The sequence below is a fragment of the Notamacropus eugenii genome, chromosome 1, assembly GCF_028372415.1.
Source record: "Notamacropus eugenii isolate mMacEug1 chromosome 1, mMacEug1.pri_v2, whole genome shotgun sequence".
NCBI classification, from domain to species: Eukaryota; Metazoa; Chordata; class Mammalia; order Diprotodontia; family Macropodidae; genus Notamacropus; species Notamacropus eugenii.
Window position 1 is genome coordinate 38,958,797 of NC_092872.1, and position 16,706 is coordinate 38,975,502.

At 34.7% G+C, this 16,706-nt stretch overlaps 1 protein-coding gene across 6 annotated transcripts in view; it reads right to left on the minus strand.

The window, feature by feature from the left end:
* The window catches only part of RIC1 (RIC1 homolog, RAB6A GEF complex partner 1), a 164,026-nt gene that overhangs the window by 65,385 nt on the left and 81,935 nt on the right, over positions 1-16,706 (minus strand). For 5 of the 6 annotated variants that reach the window (XM_072597126.1, XM_072597103.1, XM_072597085.1 and 2 more), the window contains 2 exons: positions 9,205-9,347; positions 7,747-7,883 (listed from right to left, as the gene is read on the minus strand). In XM_072597126.1, coding sequence (XP_072453227.1) covers positions 7,747-7,883; positions 9,205-9,347 — 280 coding nt within the window. The remainder of the gene's footprint in view (positions 1-7,746; positions 7,884-9,204; positions 9,348-16,706) is intronic. The other variant, XM_072597094.1, reaches the window with a different exon arrangement.

A 16,706-nucleotide genomic window follows, 5' to 3' on the forward strand; every position in this document is an offset into this window, starting at 1 on the left:
CACTAGTGTCAGGCAGACTCCCTCCCTTTTATTTGTAGAGAGAGGCAGCAGAGAGAAGGTACAAGAGGGAAAGATAAGGAAACCACACAACTAACAATCATAACTGACACTAAGAATGGGATGAACTCACCCATAAAATGGAAAGCTTATAGAAGAATGGACTAGAAAACAAATTTTGATAATATATTGTCATAAGAATAAAAATAAACAGAAGTAAAATGAAGAGCTGGAGCACAACTTATTATGCTTCTGCTGAACTCAAAAAAGGAGATAGCAATCATAATTTCAGATAAGGCTACAGTAAATACAGGAATGATAAAAAGAGATAAGCAGGGAAATGATATTATACATAAAATATTAGAGATAATGAATGTATATCAATTTTCTCTCTCCATATATATGTAGCTACATACGTGTACATACACATATTTTCTTTTTAAAGTTTATTTACTTAGACGAAAAGTTAATTTATTTAGAGGGATAAATAGTGAAACTACAACAGAGCAGAACCTTCTTATAACCTTTTTAGAAGAAAGCAAATCTAACTAAAAGATAAACAAGAAAGAAGGTAAGGATCTGGACACAATTTTGGAAAAATTATTAAAGATATATCTTTGTCAAGGAGTTGTCATATATTTCAGCTGTATATAGCACTTTTCGAAAAACTGACCATATTTTTAATCATAAAGACCTCATCAAAAATGTAGAAAAGTAGAAATACTAAATGCATCATTTCCTGATCACAATGCAATATAAATTATACTTGCGGGCACTCAAAAACATTAAAAAGCTATCAAGTCATTTTTAAGTTGTGTCTGACTCTTTATGACCCCATTTGGATGGTTTGGGTTTTTTTTTTGTATAGATACTAGAGTAATTTGCTATTACCTTCTTCAGCTCATTTTACAGATGAGAAACTGAGGCAAACAGGGTTAACTGACTTGCCCAGAGTCACATAGCTAGCAAGCGTCTGACGCCACGTCTAAACTCAGAGAGTTGTCTTCCTGACTTTAGGCCCAGCACTCTATCCACCATGCCACCCAGCTATTCCAAGTAATTAAAAAGTAACTCGAGAATAAGAGAACTCTAAAGAATAGGTAGGTCATGGTGGTGTATACTTGCAACCCCTGCTGCTGGTGAGGGTGAAGCTGACCAAAGGTTGAGCATAGGAGTTCTGAGCTGCAGTAGGACTAAAGCTGATCAGTGTTCATAGTAAGTTTGGCACCAATATGGGGAGCCCCCTTCCACTGGGAATATGGGGTAACTGTGCTGGAAGCAAACCAGGCCTGGTAAGAAATGCTGCAGGTCCAAACTTCCCTCTTTATTAGTAACTGGACTGGGCCCATGAGAGGCGCAGTGATTTCAGTCCGGATAAGACCAGGAGATTCAGTCAAAACAAACAAAAGCAACATCAGTCAAACTGTTCTGTTAAAGAACAAATTATATAAACAACAGAAATTTCATGAAAGATGACAATGGAAGTGACCAAATTAGATCTAGGGGGAAATTTATTTTAATCTTTAAATGCTCTCGTCAACAAAAGAGAAAAAATAACAAATCAAATTCTGTATGCAATTAAAAAAAACCAAATAAAAATATCCAACCAAGTAACAAAGTAGAAACTCTAAAAATTAATAAAATGAAAACAGAAAGACCATTCAAATACTGAAACAAAGAACTTTTTAAAAAAATTCAAATAACTTTAAACAGTCTGAAATGTTTTGAAAAGATACAGGAAAACCAAGCTGTTCATATCAAAAACAGGGGAAAAAAACCTCAAAACAACTGAAAAGGAAATAAAGGAAATTATCAGAAACAATTTTGCTTAGTCATGTGCTAACAAAACTCATAAATCAGAGAAAATAGAGAATACTTAGAAAAATGTAATGTGCTCAAATTTCTTTTAAAAAAAGAAATAGACTATTTAAATAACTCTACATCAGAAAAAGTAATTGAACAAGCCGTAAATCAATTCCTAAAGGGAAAACAAAACATAACCCGAAGACTAGATGAATTCACAATTGAACTCTATAAAATATTCAAAGAAAAATCAATTCCAATAATATACAAACTACTTACAAAAAATATGAAAAAAAGACATCATACCAATCTCTTTCTATGACACAACTATGGTCCTCGTAACTAAACCAGGGAGAGACAATGCAGAAAAAGAAAAGTATAGACTAACACTCCTAATGAACATCAATGCAAAAATTTTTAAATACAACATTACTAAGTTAATTACAGTGATATATAGAAAGATTGTACATTATGTTGGACTTACACTAGTAATGTAGGGTTTATTCAGTAAGGAATAATATCAATATAATAAACCATGTTAAAACAGAAATAATTTTAAAAACCAAATGAATAGATGAAAAGGCTCTTGACAAAATCCAATACATATTTTAATTTTAAAACGTCAATGTACCTTTCCTTAGTAAGTAATATCTAAATTTAAAAGCAAATATTATATGCAACAGGGAAGAGCTAGAGGCCTTTCTAATAAGAAGACCAAGGGTAAAGTGAGGATGCCCATTATCACCATTACTATCATTACTATTTAACATATTGCTAACTGTAGCAGTAAGAAACTGAGGTAACAAGCATATGGAAAGAGGAAACAAAATTTTCACTTTCTGAAGATGACATAATAGTGTACTTAGCAAAACTAAACTAAAATTAACTGAAGTAATAACTTTAATGTAAGTTGCAGATTTTAAAATAAATCCACATAAATTAATAACCTTCCTGTACATTACCAGCAAAACCAAGTAGAAGAGTTAGAAAGAGAAGTTCTATTCAAAATAACTATCACACTATAAAATATCTGACCAAGATTCACCCAGGAAGTATATACAGATGCAAGTATAAAACGCTCTTTTGTAGAATTAAGACAGCCCTAAATAACTGGTGAAACATTAATTACTCATGCATAGGCTGAGCTGATATAATAAAATGACAATATTTTCAAAATTAATTTACTTGTTCAATGCTGTACCAAACTGCCAAAAGACTATTTTATTAAGGCAAGAAAATTAATAATGAAATTTATATGGAGAAATTAAAAAATAGAAAATCTCAAGAATAATAAGGGGAAAAGCAAAGGAAAGGAGTCTATGAGTATTAATCTTAAATGGTACTGCACAGTAGATATTACTAAAACAATCTTGGTACTTGGTACTCTCAGCTAGGTGGTACCATAGAGTGCTGAACCTGGAATGAAGACCAAAGTTCAAATTCAGCTTCAGATGCTTAACAGCTAAATTTCTTTGATCAAGTCATTTAATTTCTCTCTGTCTCTTAAGTTTTCTGATTCATAAAATGCAGATGACAGTAGCATAATCTCTCAGGATTGCTGTGATGATAAAATAATATCTGTGAAGTGCTTTGCAAACATTAAGTGCTATACAAATGTAAGCTATCATTTAAAAAGAGAGTCCAATCATATTAGATATACAAGGAAGAAAGGGAGGAAACAAGCATTTATTAAGCACCTCATACGTACCAGGCGCTGTGCTAAACCCTTGACAAATATTTGTTCGTTTGATCCTCATAATAAGCTGGGAGACAGGTGCTCTTCTTATCCCCATTTAAAGTAGCATGCTGTTTGACTAATCCCAAACACCAAGATATTAGGGAAGGACTCACCTGACAAAAAGTGCTGCAAAAATTAGACTGTAGCCTGACAAAAATTGTGTTCAGAACAACACCTCACACCATACACCAAAACAGTCATCAAATGGGTATGTGATTTAGACGTAAAAGGTCACATAAATTATGACCAAGGAACAATCTACCTCTCAGGTTGCTATGAAGATCAAATGCGATAATACTGCCTTAGCATATAATAAACTAGCACACAGGAGGCACTAAAATAAATGTTTTTTCCCCTTCCTTGTATACCTAATCTGATTGAACTCTTTTTTTTAATAATAGCTAACATTTTTATAGTACTTTTCAGATAATGGAGAGTAGAACAGTTCATGCCTAAACAAGCAATGGAGAGGATCACATAAGATAAAATAGGGAATTCTGAATATACAAAACTAAAAAGTTTTGTTTAATAAATTTGCTATTAAAATTAGAAGGTTAACAGGTAACTAGAAAAATATGGTATCAAGTTTCTCTGATAAGGGTCTCATAAACAAGATATTTAAAGAACTAATTCAAATTTAGTTCTCAATGGAGAAAAGGTCAAAGGAAATGAACAGGCAGTACCCAAAGAAAGAAATCCACAGTAGCAATATTCATATGTAAAAAATATTTCTAATCATGAATATTAGAGAAGTTCAAGCTCCCACCCCTCAGACTGGCAAAGATAACAAAAGAGGAAAACGTGAAATGCTTAAAGGGCTGTGGGAAAACAGGTACTTTTATATACTATTAATGGAGATATGAATTGGCACAGGTATTCTGGAAAACAGCTTGAAATTATGCTCCCAAAGTTTCTAAACTGTGTATCTACTCCTTGACTCAGCTATACTATTATTAGGTCTATGTCCCAAAGAAATCAAAGAAGAGGAAGAAGATCTGCACATATTAAAAATATATTTATAGCAGCTCTTTTCATGGTAGCTCAAAGCAAGAAACTTAGGCAGTGTCTTCCTAATAGGGAATGGTTAGACAAATGTGGCATAAGGATATAACAGAATACTATCATGTCATAAAAAATGTAAGATGTCCAGTTTTAGAGCTAACTGGTAAGACTCTTAGGAACTGATGACAACTGAAATGAGAACTAGGAGAATAATCTATAAAACACCATTATAGAGAACAATAACTCTGAAAGACTTTATTAGGACACTGATCAATACAATTATAGATAAGTTCAAAAGAATGAAGATGAATGAAAAAATCCACTTGCCTTCTGACAGAGAGGTGATGAACTTAAAATGCAAAAAACAACACACATTTTCTGATGTAGCCAATGTAGGAATTTGTTTTTACTAGACTATGCATTATGTATTGAGAGCTTTATTTTCCATTTCTTTTTTCCCTCTAATTTTGAAGGGGAGAAATTGTGAATTTCATTATTAAATTATTAGAGAAAAATATAAGCAGCTGAAAAAGAGGTAACAATGTCATTAAAATCACATTTTCAAAAATTGCACCAGAAAACAAGCCCATCTAATGCATTATTATTGATTATAATCATTATAATTGTAGTAATTATATTAATGTTTGTTTTATGTCTGTACAAAACATTACATTTATTTTACTGTAAAAATTAGTTTGTAATAAAATATATAATTCTTTTTAATAAAACAAAAAGAAATATCAAATGTACTTCTGAACTGCCTAAAGAGCTCTGGGTCAGGCTATTCATTTGAGGATAGACACTTTCATTTTTCCTCTTTGTTCCCTGGACTGGAGCACAATGCCTTGCATTAATTGCCAAATATTAACAAATGTTTGTTCAATTGAAGACTGAATTGCACAAGTTCAATTGTGTGCAAATGATAAAATTAATTACGTTTTAAAAGGTATCCTAGTTTAGTTATGCATAGCCCTTGACTACAAGGCATTTCAAAGCAGATAGTTCACATGCACCGTGCTATGATGGCAAGAAGCTAGAAATTAGGAGACCTGGGGTCTGTTTCTAATAAAATATTATCTTGGATAAATCCTTACCCTTTCTGAAAATCAGTTCTATTAACTGTAAAATAAAGGGGTTAAACTCAAAAATGTCTAAAGGACCCTTCCAAGCAATTAACTATGGCTCCACAGGAGAATTAGCTAACCATAATCAGGGAGCCTCTATCAGGGTCAATGCCATCCAGTGACCTCTCGAACAGGTCTTGTGAGTAATTTTTAAATTAGCAGTATTCCTTGTTTACCCTCTGCCTCCTTTCTTTTTTCATTTCCCCTACTGAATGTCCTTCACTTATTTCTAAAGGGCCACTTATCTCACTGGAATTATTGTAATAATTTCCTCTCCAGTGTTCCAGTTCAAATACAGTCCCCTACGATCCCTGTTCCAAATGACTCCCACTTCTTTACCCATCATCTTGACTCTTATTCTTCCTTTACAGAAAGACCCTAGAGTAGTTCTGAGAAGAGCCAATATCCTCTACCAGATCTTGTGTCCCTTATTGGCCATTGCGTACTCACTTTTACTGCTTTCTGTGGCTTGATTCATTCCTCTGCTTGTAGAGACATACGGGTTAATATTCCCTTTATTCCAATTATCACGTTTATCTGATGTCTTGGGTCTAAAATGTCTATCCTTGTTCTCCTCCCCAATCTAATAAATTATCCTTCTTTAGACAGATCCTGAAATCACACTCCCTCGGTGAAGGTTTTTCTAACTAGAAAAGAGGTAATAAATTCTCCTTGCCCCACTCTTTCTCAAGAAATACTCCTCTTCATTTACAAAGTGATATAATTATCCCTTTTTCTTATACATAATAAATATATTATAGAGCTCAATTGTTTGTTAGAGGCAGTTAGGTAGTACAATGGATACAGCACTGAAACTGGAGTCAGGAGAACTTGAATTTAAATATGACCTTAGACATTTTCAAGCTGTGTGACTCTGGACAAGTCACCTAACTTCTGCTGGTCTCAGTTTTCTCATACATAAAATAGTGATAATAATAGCACTTACCTCCTAGGGTTGCTGTAAAAAACAAATGAGATACTTGTATTGCACAATGTCTAGTATTTAACGTGTTTAATAAATGCACGTTCCCTTCTCCCTGCCCCCTTAGTTTAAAAATATATGTCCATCTACCTTAGTTCTTTCTTATATTAATACCATCTATGACACAAACCACATCTTACTAGCAATTTAGAGAAGCTAGGACAACACTATATTGAGAAAAGTGCTTAATTTTTTAAACAACTCAGAAAAACTTAAGTATATCTGATTTAACTATAATGAGGCAATGGAAGATAGACTTCCAGAGTTCATTTAATCCTAAGGACAGGAATGTACTTTATAAAAAATGCTGAGTACATATTCATACTCAGTAAGCATTTTAATGATAAAAGGGTATTATTTTAACTGATGACAGGAAATGAAATAACATCTAAAATCATCCTTTTGGTCAACAGTTTAGAAGTGAATCTGCTAGACATATTTTGAAAAATTTTTGAGAGAGCTGATAACTATAAAGTTCTATATATTTAAAAATGTTCATTTATTCAACATTTATTAAGTACAATGCAGTTTGATATATTTTGTATTCAGTATACAGACATTCTTTTTATTAGTAATTTATGATCACAATTTTATGTGGTGTCACTCTCACCTTTATATTTTTAAACTTGAGTAGTAATTGGAAAATAGCCCATAATTTCTTTAATCACAAATATTCAGAGATATTAAATATCTACTTCACATAAATATGAAATTAATTCTATAGTGCTCAAAAAAAATTTACTGAAACAGTAGCACTTTGTAGAAGTATTTTAATCAAAGCTTTTTTTTTTTTAATAAATATTGTTTTTGCTATTCTTTCCAATATATGAGGCCAGCAAAAATCCTCCTTTTCTATTCTAATTTACTGGAAGAAGTAACTAGTCATAAGTGGATAATTTAATATCCTGCTATTTGTAGAATTATAATATATTTATAACTTAAAATGCTTACTAGGTTCATTGGGCCTAAAATCATACACAATGAAACAAATACTTCCTTTAAATATTAGGGAAAAGAATATGATTAGAAATTTCATCCTAAAAGGAAAAATTAATAAAAATAAAATGAAGTGTGACTTCCATGTAATAAATAAGCCATACCTCAGCAGTAAATCTGCTTGACATTGGTGTAATGAATCCAACTCTACCATCATTAAACACAACAGCAAACCCATCAAGCGTAGCACAATATTCCATATCTTTGATGTGTACATCCTCAAAGCCCAAGAATGAACCTGCTGGTGAAAAAATATGGAAATGAGTACTCACAACAGTTTAACAATATTCTCACAGTATTACTTGGAAGATCACAATTTTCTTACGTGCAACTGCATATTTAATAATCTAATAAAATTGAATAACTTCATTTTAAAGAACCAAATGATGGGGAAATGGCTAAACGAACTGTGGTATTGGTTATAATGAAATATGACTGCCATAAGAAATGATGAACAGGAAGAAATCAGAGATGCCTAAGAAGACTAATATGAACTAATGCAAAAAGTATGCAGAACCAGGAAAACAGTATAAATAGTAACTGCAAGCATTTTAATGGAAAGAACAAATAATGAAACTGAATATTTTCTAATCAAAAAGATCAAATGCCATGAAGAAAAAGGAGAAAATGCACTTGTCTCCCTTCTTTGCAGAAACAAACTATGAGTACGAAACATTACACACCTAACTACTATATTGCTTTTTCTGCCTCTTTTTTATTATTTGTTACAAAGGATGAAACTCTGGGTAGAGGGAAGAGAGGAAACAAAGGTAACAGGAAATAAAGATCAACTTAAAAAAAATTTACCTTTAAGAAAAAGCAAAACAAATGTCCCAGATCACAAACATTTCATTACTGAAAAGAGATCAGTGTCTGGCAGTGATCTGGCACAGATAATACTTTGCACTTTAAATTATTTACCATCACATGAGATAATAGCTCACATGCATTAAATTAGCAATTAGTTGGGCTGGGAGGAGTGGGACAAATGCACAAATGATAATGTGGCAAAGAGGCAAGGAAGAGGGACCCAAGACTGGTTAAAATAAGGTGAATACTCACCAATCACAGCCCAAGATCAGAGAGGTGGGGGTATGACATTTGGGTGAGAGGTGAAAGATGGAGTATAAGAAGTATGAAATCCAAATGGCTGAGAATATAATATTTTTGACACTGAATGAAAAGACAAAGTCTATACCTTTTGATACACACTGGGAATTTCTTGAGGAAATAATATAAAACTGGGAATATATCTTAATATCTTAGCTGCCCCAAACATAATAGTGAAAAAAAATCACAAACAATGCAAATGTCCCTCACATAGGGAGTGGCTATGTAGCCTTTCATACATCAAAACTGATAAACATACTCTGCGTAGAAACAGAAAGATCTATGAAGAAAAGAATTAAAAAAAACCCCTACCATGAAACAATTAGTTATGTAAAAATGTTTATGAAATTATAAGGAAAGCATTTTACAATCTGTTATTTGTAGTGATTGTTTTATTGTAGTTGCTTAATTTTTAAAAAATCAACAATTTTTAAAAGCAGGTTCTTAACTACCTCGAGATGACTGCAAGTCTACTGAAAACGGTACTGTACAGAGATTGATGGCTTTTCTTCCATTTGTCATCCCTTCCCAGTGAATAAGATGAAGCAACCCGTCAGATGTAGCAACCAGAAGATCCTCTAGCATTGACTGCAAACTGTAAGGAAAACAATAATTTAGAATCAGCGCTTTAAAAATTCTTAGGTCATTGAGAAAATGTGCAGGCTCTCAAAAATTTGCATAAGCTTTCAGGCTCACAAGCAATTTACAATCGTGGCTCACCGATCTGGAACAGAGTCAAGAACCAGAGTAGTCTAAATAAATGTTACAAAGCCCAAAGAATAAAGTTCATTCACTACATATAGAGTGAAGTTTTAAAACTTTTTAATTTCTAGTTCCAAATTCTATACCTTCCTCCACTCCCACCTATAGTCCTAACAAGTCTACCTGCTTCTCAAGTCTATGGCAAATTCGGACATAGCAAACAAGAAGCTGCATTGCCAGAGGCAAGTACATAGGCAAAAATGAGAACTGGTTACATAAAGGAAAATAAAGAGACTAAAAAAAAATAGGTGGCAGAAAAAAGTCACTTAAAAAATGCTGTAGTCTGACAAAGGCAAATAGTTCTTAGTCACAGTGCAGTGCAATGGAAAGAGAGGGCAGGGTTCAAATTCCAGCTCCTTTACGACTGGGTTGGACAAATCATTTCCTTCAGTTTTCCCATCTATAAAAATGATGAGGTTAGAGCAGAATGTGAACATAGATCTCCCCTTTCTAGACTGTGAGCTCCTCAAGGGCAGGGGCTGTCTTCTGACTTCCTTTATATCACCAGTACTTAGCGTGCTTAATACATGTTTATTGACAGACGGAGATCTAGAGTTAAAAGGAAGGGACCTAAAAAGTCATTTAGTCCAACTTTATCATTTCACAGGTGAGAAAACTGAGGTCCAGAAGTTAAGTAACCTATTTAAGGTCACACAGTAAATAACAAAGCTGGGATTCAAACTCAAGGTATGACTGACTCCAAGCTCAACTCCAAAGATTCCACCTGGTTGCCTTTCCTCACTCTGCCCAGAACTCAGAAGAATGGTGTCGTTTCAACAGTGAGGATGGAGACAACTGAACTGCTGCATATTGCAAAAGAGGGCAAATCAACTTAAAACGGAAGAAAATCTGAAATCTTCAGGCTTTAAGACTATGTAATTTAAAACTCAAAGGGTTGCTGGAACAAACTACTTTATTACAGTCCATATTGGTAAAGAAAAATTTGTACATTTAAGTACAAATTCAAAAGTCTGCCTCATGAAAACAAGCCACTGGCTCTATCTAGTTATCAGGCCAACAAAGACAAGTCTCTTTTTAATAAGCATTATTTTGAATAGTGGCCCTTTTGCTTTTTCATATGGATTCTCTCTCCCTCTCTCTATATACCATATGCATTCAAGCATGATATGGGCAAGTATTAAAATTTGGGATAATAAAAGAAATCCGATTTTTTAAAGAATAATTCAACTATAAATCTTATTACTTATTAACCTCAACAATCACTGATTGCATCACTGTATCATAATAACAAGATCAATGACATTCATAATAATGTGTGAATCATTAAGAAAAAGTTTAATTTTTTCCAGTGCTCTCTGTTAAAGAAGTCAAGGAAGTATGTAGTGCATTTTAAGAAGATTTCCATTTAAAATGGTTACTTAAATGGATTCATGATCTCACAGATTTTGATCAGGATCCATAGCATCTGCAGCTGTGGTCTATGAACTAAGATGAGGAAAAAACAAACTATATCTTTATCTCACTAGTATTTGATTTCCTTTGTAATCCTAAGTATTTTATGTATTTAAAAATATAATACTGAGAAAGAATAGGCTTCACCAGACTACCAAAGTTATCTGTAACACATAAAAAGTTTAAGAAACCCTCAGCTAAGCCAAAGTCCTCATTTTACATTTAAGCAAACTTAGAAGAGAGTTGGAAGTCACACAAATTATAACTAAATGAGCCAGGATTTTAACCCAGGTGTTTGTAATGCAAAATGGACTTATGGGGACTCTTAAGCCTGGAAGCTGTGAGACAGTTTCTTTTACTGTTAAGGTATCTAGAGTCCCACATGGCTTTCTACTTTTGAAAAGATTTTCTACTGATATGCGTATGTGTTGTTTTCCTCAGTGGAATGTGAGCTACTTGAAAGAAATGGCTACTACAGTTTTTGTCTTCTGCATTCCTAATACTTGGCACAGTCACTGGCAAAGAGCAGACTAAATACTTGCTGAATGAAAGAATGTTTGTTATCTTAACCTAAAAGAGAACATCAGTGAACCTTCTGAGTTGAATGAGAACTGTGCTCACTCAGCATGACTCAGAGTGCATTAAGTGCCTTTGGCTTTCATTTTATTTATTTGTTATTGTTCTTTATAGTATGGAATAGTAGTTCATGAATCTACCAGCTAAACTTAACCTTATTTTTTTTACAAAGTTGTCTGAATCAACTCTCAGCTTCCTTAAAAGAAAACGAGGCTGCGACAACTGTCTTTGTATGACTCAGTCTTCAGAAAAGCACTGGGTTGTGTGCATGTGTCAGTAAGCATTTATTAAATGTCTATTATGCCAAAAGTGTGGGGGCTAGTGTCTAGTTGAAGGTGAGAGGAGAAAAGATTTAAAGTTGCTATGGAGATAAGAATATACGAATTTCTAAGATGAGGTGAGAAAATAAGTGAGGTCTTCCATTGTATGTGTGTGTGCGTGTGCATGTGTGTGTGTGTGCGTATATGTGTGTAAAATCCTGAGAGAAAAGCAAACTCTTAGGACGAAAAATTAGACGGTCCATTTGTAGAACAGGGCAAAGTTAGGGCTATTATATATATTTAATTAACTCATTAGTTAAGCCATTCATTTGTATGACAGGCCTTTTACAATGGGCAAGCAATCAGCAAAATCAATTCTAGTTCAGTGTTTTTGATGGAAGGTCAAGACAAATTATATAAATAAAAATGACTGACCAATACTTTTTCTTGATCTCTAAACCAATAGAGTACAGTTGGCACCATTTGCAGAACAAAACTTATACTACTGATTTACTTTCTTGCAAACAAGTTTGTATGTACATAGCTAAAATTGGCTATGGCATAAAGCTATACTCCCTAACTGGTGCTATCATTTTTAACCATTTGGCAAACCACCTGTATGGAGGACGTGGATTTATTAAGCTGGATTTTCTCTCCTAAAAAAGGTCATGCAGATGTTAAGATGTAAATACAGCTCTGATGGCAGTTACTTAAGGACAACTCATTTCATGCAAGTATATTTTTAAAAGTGTCTGCAAATTAATCAACACAAAAGTAGATCTTGCTTGTTTTGGGCGGGGGTTGGGGAGAGGTAAGGCAATTGGGATTAAGTGACTTGCCTAGAGTTACGCTGTTAGTTCATGTCAAGTGTTGAAGGCTGAATTTGAACTCAGGTCCTTCTGATTCCAGGACCAGGGGTTAGCTTCCCCTAGATCTTGCTTTCTTAGGAAAACAGTAGGAATAATGTGTGCCACAGAACAAATGTTTCTGTTGCCAGACTGGGAAATTATAGTCATATCAGTGTACTACATAATTTTTCAATTCCAGTTTCTATTTTAGGAATACACATGGGTAATAGTTAATTGCTGGTATGTTTTCTTTAAAATATACACAAAGAGTTACAATTCTTCACAGCTACAATTAAGCACTAGTTTTCAACAAAGAATGAAATACAAGTCAATAAACAAAATGATTGTCCATGGAAAGTGTGTGTTCTGCTAGAATCCCAAATATGTTTGGGATGGTACAGACTATTTACAGTGTCATCGGAATAAGAAATAATCATGATTCCCTTTTTCTTCACTACACATTTTATTCTTATAGCATCACGTATGATGGCAGCATTGTAAAAAAATTTTTTTCAAGTAGCATAGATTTATGGGAGGAGGAGTCAGGGAAGAGGCAGGTAGAGGGTCAAGTCCTGATTTGGATTTCATTGTTCTGGCCAGTTCCTGGTAAGGAAACTCTAACAAATTGATCAGAAATTGTTTTGCAACTCATAGTTTTAGAAAGCTGTTAGGGGCACTGAGAGAATAAGAGACTGATTGTTGGGTCACATGGCCAACATGTGCTAGAAGTGGGACATGAACTCCCTGACTCGTGGATGGCTATCCACAGTGCATGTTATCCGTTACTTAATGTCATAAAGCTAATAATTCAAATAAAACAAAAAAGGCAAACTCTTCCAAGGATAATTAAGCAACAAAATGAGCAGTACTCTACCTTACTAACATCACTATTATTTCTAATAGAGGCAGCATGATAAGAACGGAAAAAAAGGCAGCCTTGAAGCTAGGAAGACCTGAGTTCACATTCTGCCCCATGCTAGTTGTGTGAGTCTGGGGAAGGCAGTGAACTGCTCAGTGCACTAGGCAACTTTCTAATACTGAAGCTGCAAAGGTGCTTTTAACAGAGATCTATATCTTAATAAAATCCCAGCTCTAGTCCATATCACTATTATTTCTAATATTCTCAATATTTGAGTGTCAAGTAAGAAGCTCATGCAATCTTTCACCGTGATGAAGACAGGCTCTCCTCCTTCTTCTCCCATCTCACTGTAACACTGGGCTGGTGTTATAGTGAATTAGTAAGGCTTATTTCTTGATCCTTTTCTTCTCTCCTCAGCAACATATTTGGCTGCCACCAAGTGGCACAAGATAAGAGGCTGACAAATTCAACATTACTTTAAGTATTCAAAAATGTCACTAAGTAAAGTGTAGGAATAGGATGATAATGTCTCAAGGGACAATTTCTGCCCTTGAGAAGCATATAGTCTAAAAGGGAGAACTGGACACATATATGTATATATATAAGAAAGAAAATGATAGCGCCAAGGAACAAGCAGAGTGATTTGAGAAATCTGAAGATTTAGAGATGACTTTCACCTGGGATGAAGCGGCACATAAGCTGCACTCTGTAAGATGGAGGAGACTTTGACAGATGCAAATAGAGGGGAGAGTCTAATGTAAGAGTAATAAGGTCATCCTCAACAAAGGCATGTGGAAAAAGAACCAAAATGGGAAAAGGTGTCAGGGTAATAGAAAGTAGCTGAACATATAATATGGGAAGAGGAGTAGCATGAGATAAGGGACTGTGGCAGGTACTGTAGATCCAGATTATGACAAGTCTATTGAAGAGAAAGAAAAATAGAAAAATGGTAGAAAAACTAATGCTATTTCTCAAAGGAATTAAAAAAATCTGTTAATAACATCCTGAAAACCTATTATAAACATATACAATGTATAAATATAAACATAAACCACAAATCAATGTCATAAAAAACAACACATGCAGAGAAAAACTAAAAGTAAAAATACCATAAAGTATGTCTCTGTCATATTCCACTCAACAATCAACCAATCAACCAAATGACAAGCACTTGTTAAGCATTAATTGGTTAGCGCACTACCCAGCTGCAGTGCTGAGCCACAGGGATATCAAGAAAAGCAAAAACAGCCACTACCCTTAAGGAACTTGAATTCTCATGCAGGAGATATGTATATAAATAGACACAAACTCCTGAAGGAAGCTACTGCTGTGGCATGTATTAAGCACTTAGTAAACGCTTATCAATTGATTGGTTAAGTCTTGAAGGAAGTCAGAGATTCTAAGCAGCAGAGTTGAAGAAGGACAATGTTACAAGTGTAGGGATGGCCACTACAAAGACACAGACAGGAGATGGAATCTCGACTTTGAAGATCAGCCAGTAGTCCAAGATGGCTGGACCATACAGTGTGAGTGGAGGGGTGCGTGAAGTAAGAAGACTGGAAAGGAACAAAAGTGCCAGCATATGAAGAGCTTTAAATGCCAAAAAAATCATTTTTTATTTGATCCTGGAGGTAAAAGAGAGCTGTAAGTAGGGGGATCAGACCTAAGCTTTGGGGAAACGACTTTGGCAGAAGGACGGAAAATATACTGAAGTGCAAAGAGATGAGACAGGGAGACCAATTAGAAGACTGCTGCAAAACTTCAGGCAAGACAGAATGAAACCTAAAAACTGGGGTGGTGGTGTGTGAGTGGAGAGGAAAGAACACATATGACAGATGCTATAATGATAGAAACAAGAGCGGACAACTGATTGGATATGTGGTAAGGAGTTAAGAATGACATAGAGTATGGGTGAATATGGGTGTCCTTAATGGCAAAAGGGAAATTCAGAAGAAACTTAGAAGGAGTGGTAAGAGAGGTAGGAGGTTAATCAAGAGAAACAGAGTCACAAACAGCCAAAGATAAAGTGTACAGGGGGAGAAGGTGCTCCATAGTGCAAAGTGCTGGAGAGAAGTCAAGAAGGATGAAAATGAAGAGAAGGTCATCCAATTTGTCAATTAAGAAATTACTGATAACTTTAGAAAGAGCAAATTCAACTGAATGATGAGACTGGAAGTCAGAAAATAGAAAGTTTAGAAGAAAGTGAGAGAAGAGGAAATAGAAATACTGGGTTATATAGTGTTTTTTTCAAGTAGGTTACCAAAAATTGGAATGAGATGTGGAAAGATAGTTAATGAAGACTGTAGGATCAAGTGAGGGAAAAGAGACACATGAATGTAGGCAGCAAGGAAGGACCCATAAGACAGGAAGAGCCTAAAGCTTTGAGAAAGTAGGGATAATAATGGAGGAAATCACCTAGGACAGTATGGTTGAGTGGGACAAAGGAAAAAAAATGAGAGGAATAGAAGGCCTGTCATGCTGTAGGGAGGGCCTAGTTGACAGTGGATAACATTTCTAGTGTACCCAATCAGTAGTTTCATGACTTTCTCAAGCTCCATTCAGCAAGTGAGTAAAAGTGAAGGAGACAGATGGTGAGAATAACCTAGCATTCATATCTGGCAAAACACAATCAGATAAGGAATCTGAACACTGAGGATATGTACAACTAAACTGGCTCACCAAAGAAAAGGTAAAGATTGGGAGAGGAAGGGAGTATAGCCATTATAGGTGTAAAGACAAGATCTCACTGGGTGTGAAGAAGCAGGTTGGCAGTTGTGAGGCATAGGGAAAGATATGATAAAAGATTATAAGCAGATAAGGGAATTTATTATCACACAGATATCTGGGTGAAATGCTTGGAGGTGATGGCAAGATCAATGATATGACCACCATGTGTGTAGCTGAAGTGCAGTAGCAGCATAGGTCTAAAATCTTTTCCTTACCAGGCTCAGTACAAGTGAGTCTTATCTTGAGTTCACCTGAAATTCATTTTAAGTCAAGTATTCTTTCAGAGAGAAAATCTATTAGCCCTTTTAATAGAAAGATCTTTGTTTTTTGGGAAGCAGCATGGTTCTGTTGCCTCTGTGCTCTCTTCAATCCACCAACCATTCCTTCCTGTCCATATTTCTGTGTAAATGAAGGATTTCTCCACACCCACCTCCACTTCCTTCCTCCCCTACATTATGACTTAGTGTTCTCACTCCTCTTGGTTTCCTTTCCTTTTAATTTTTTTCCCT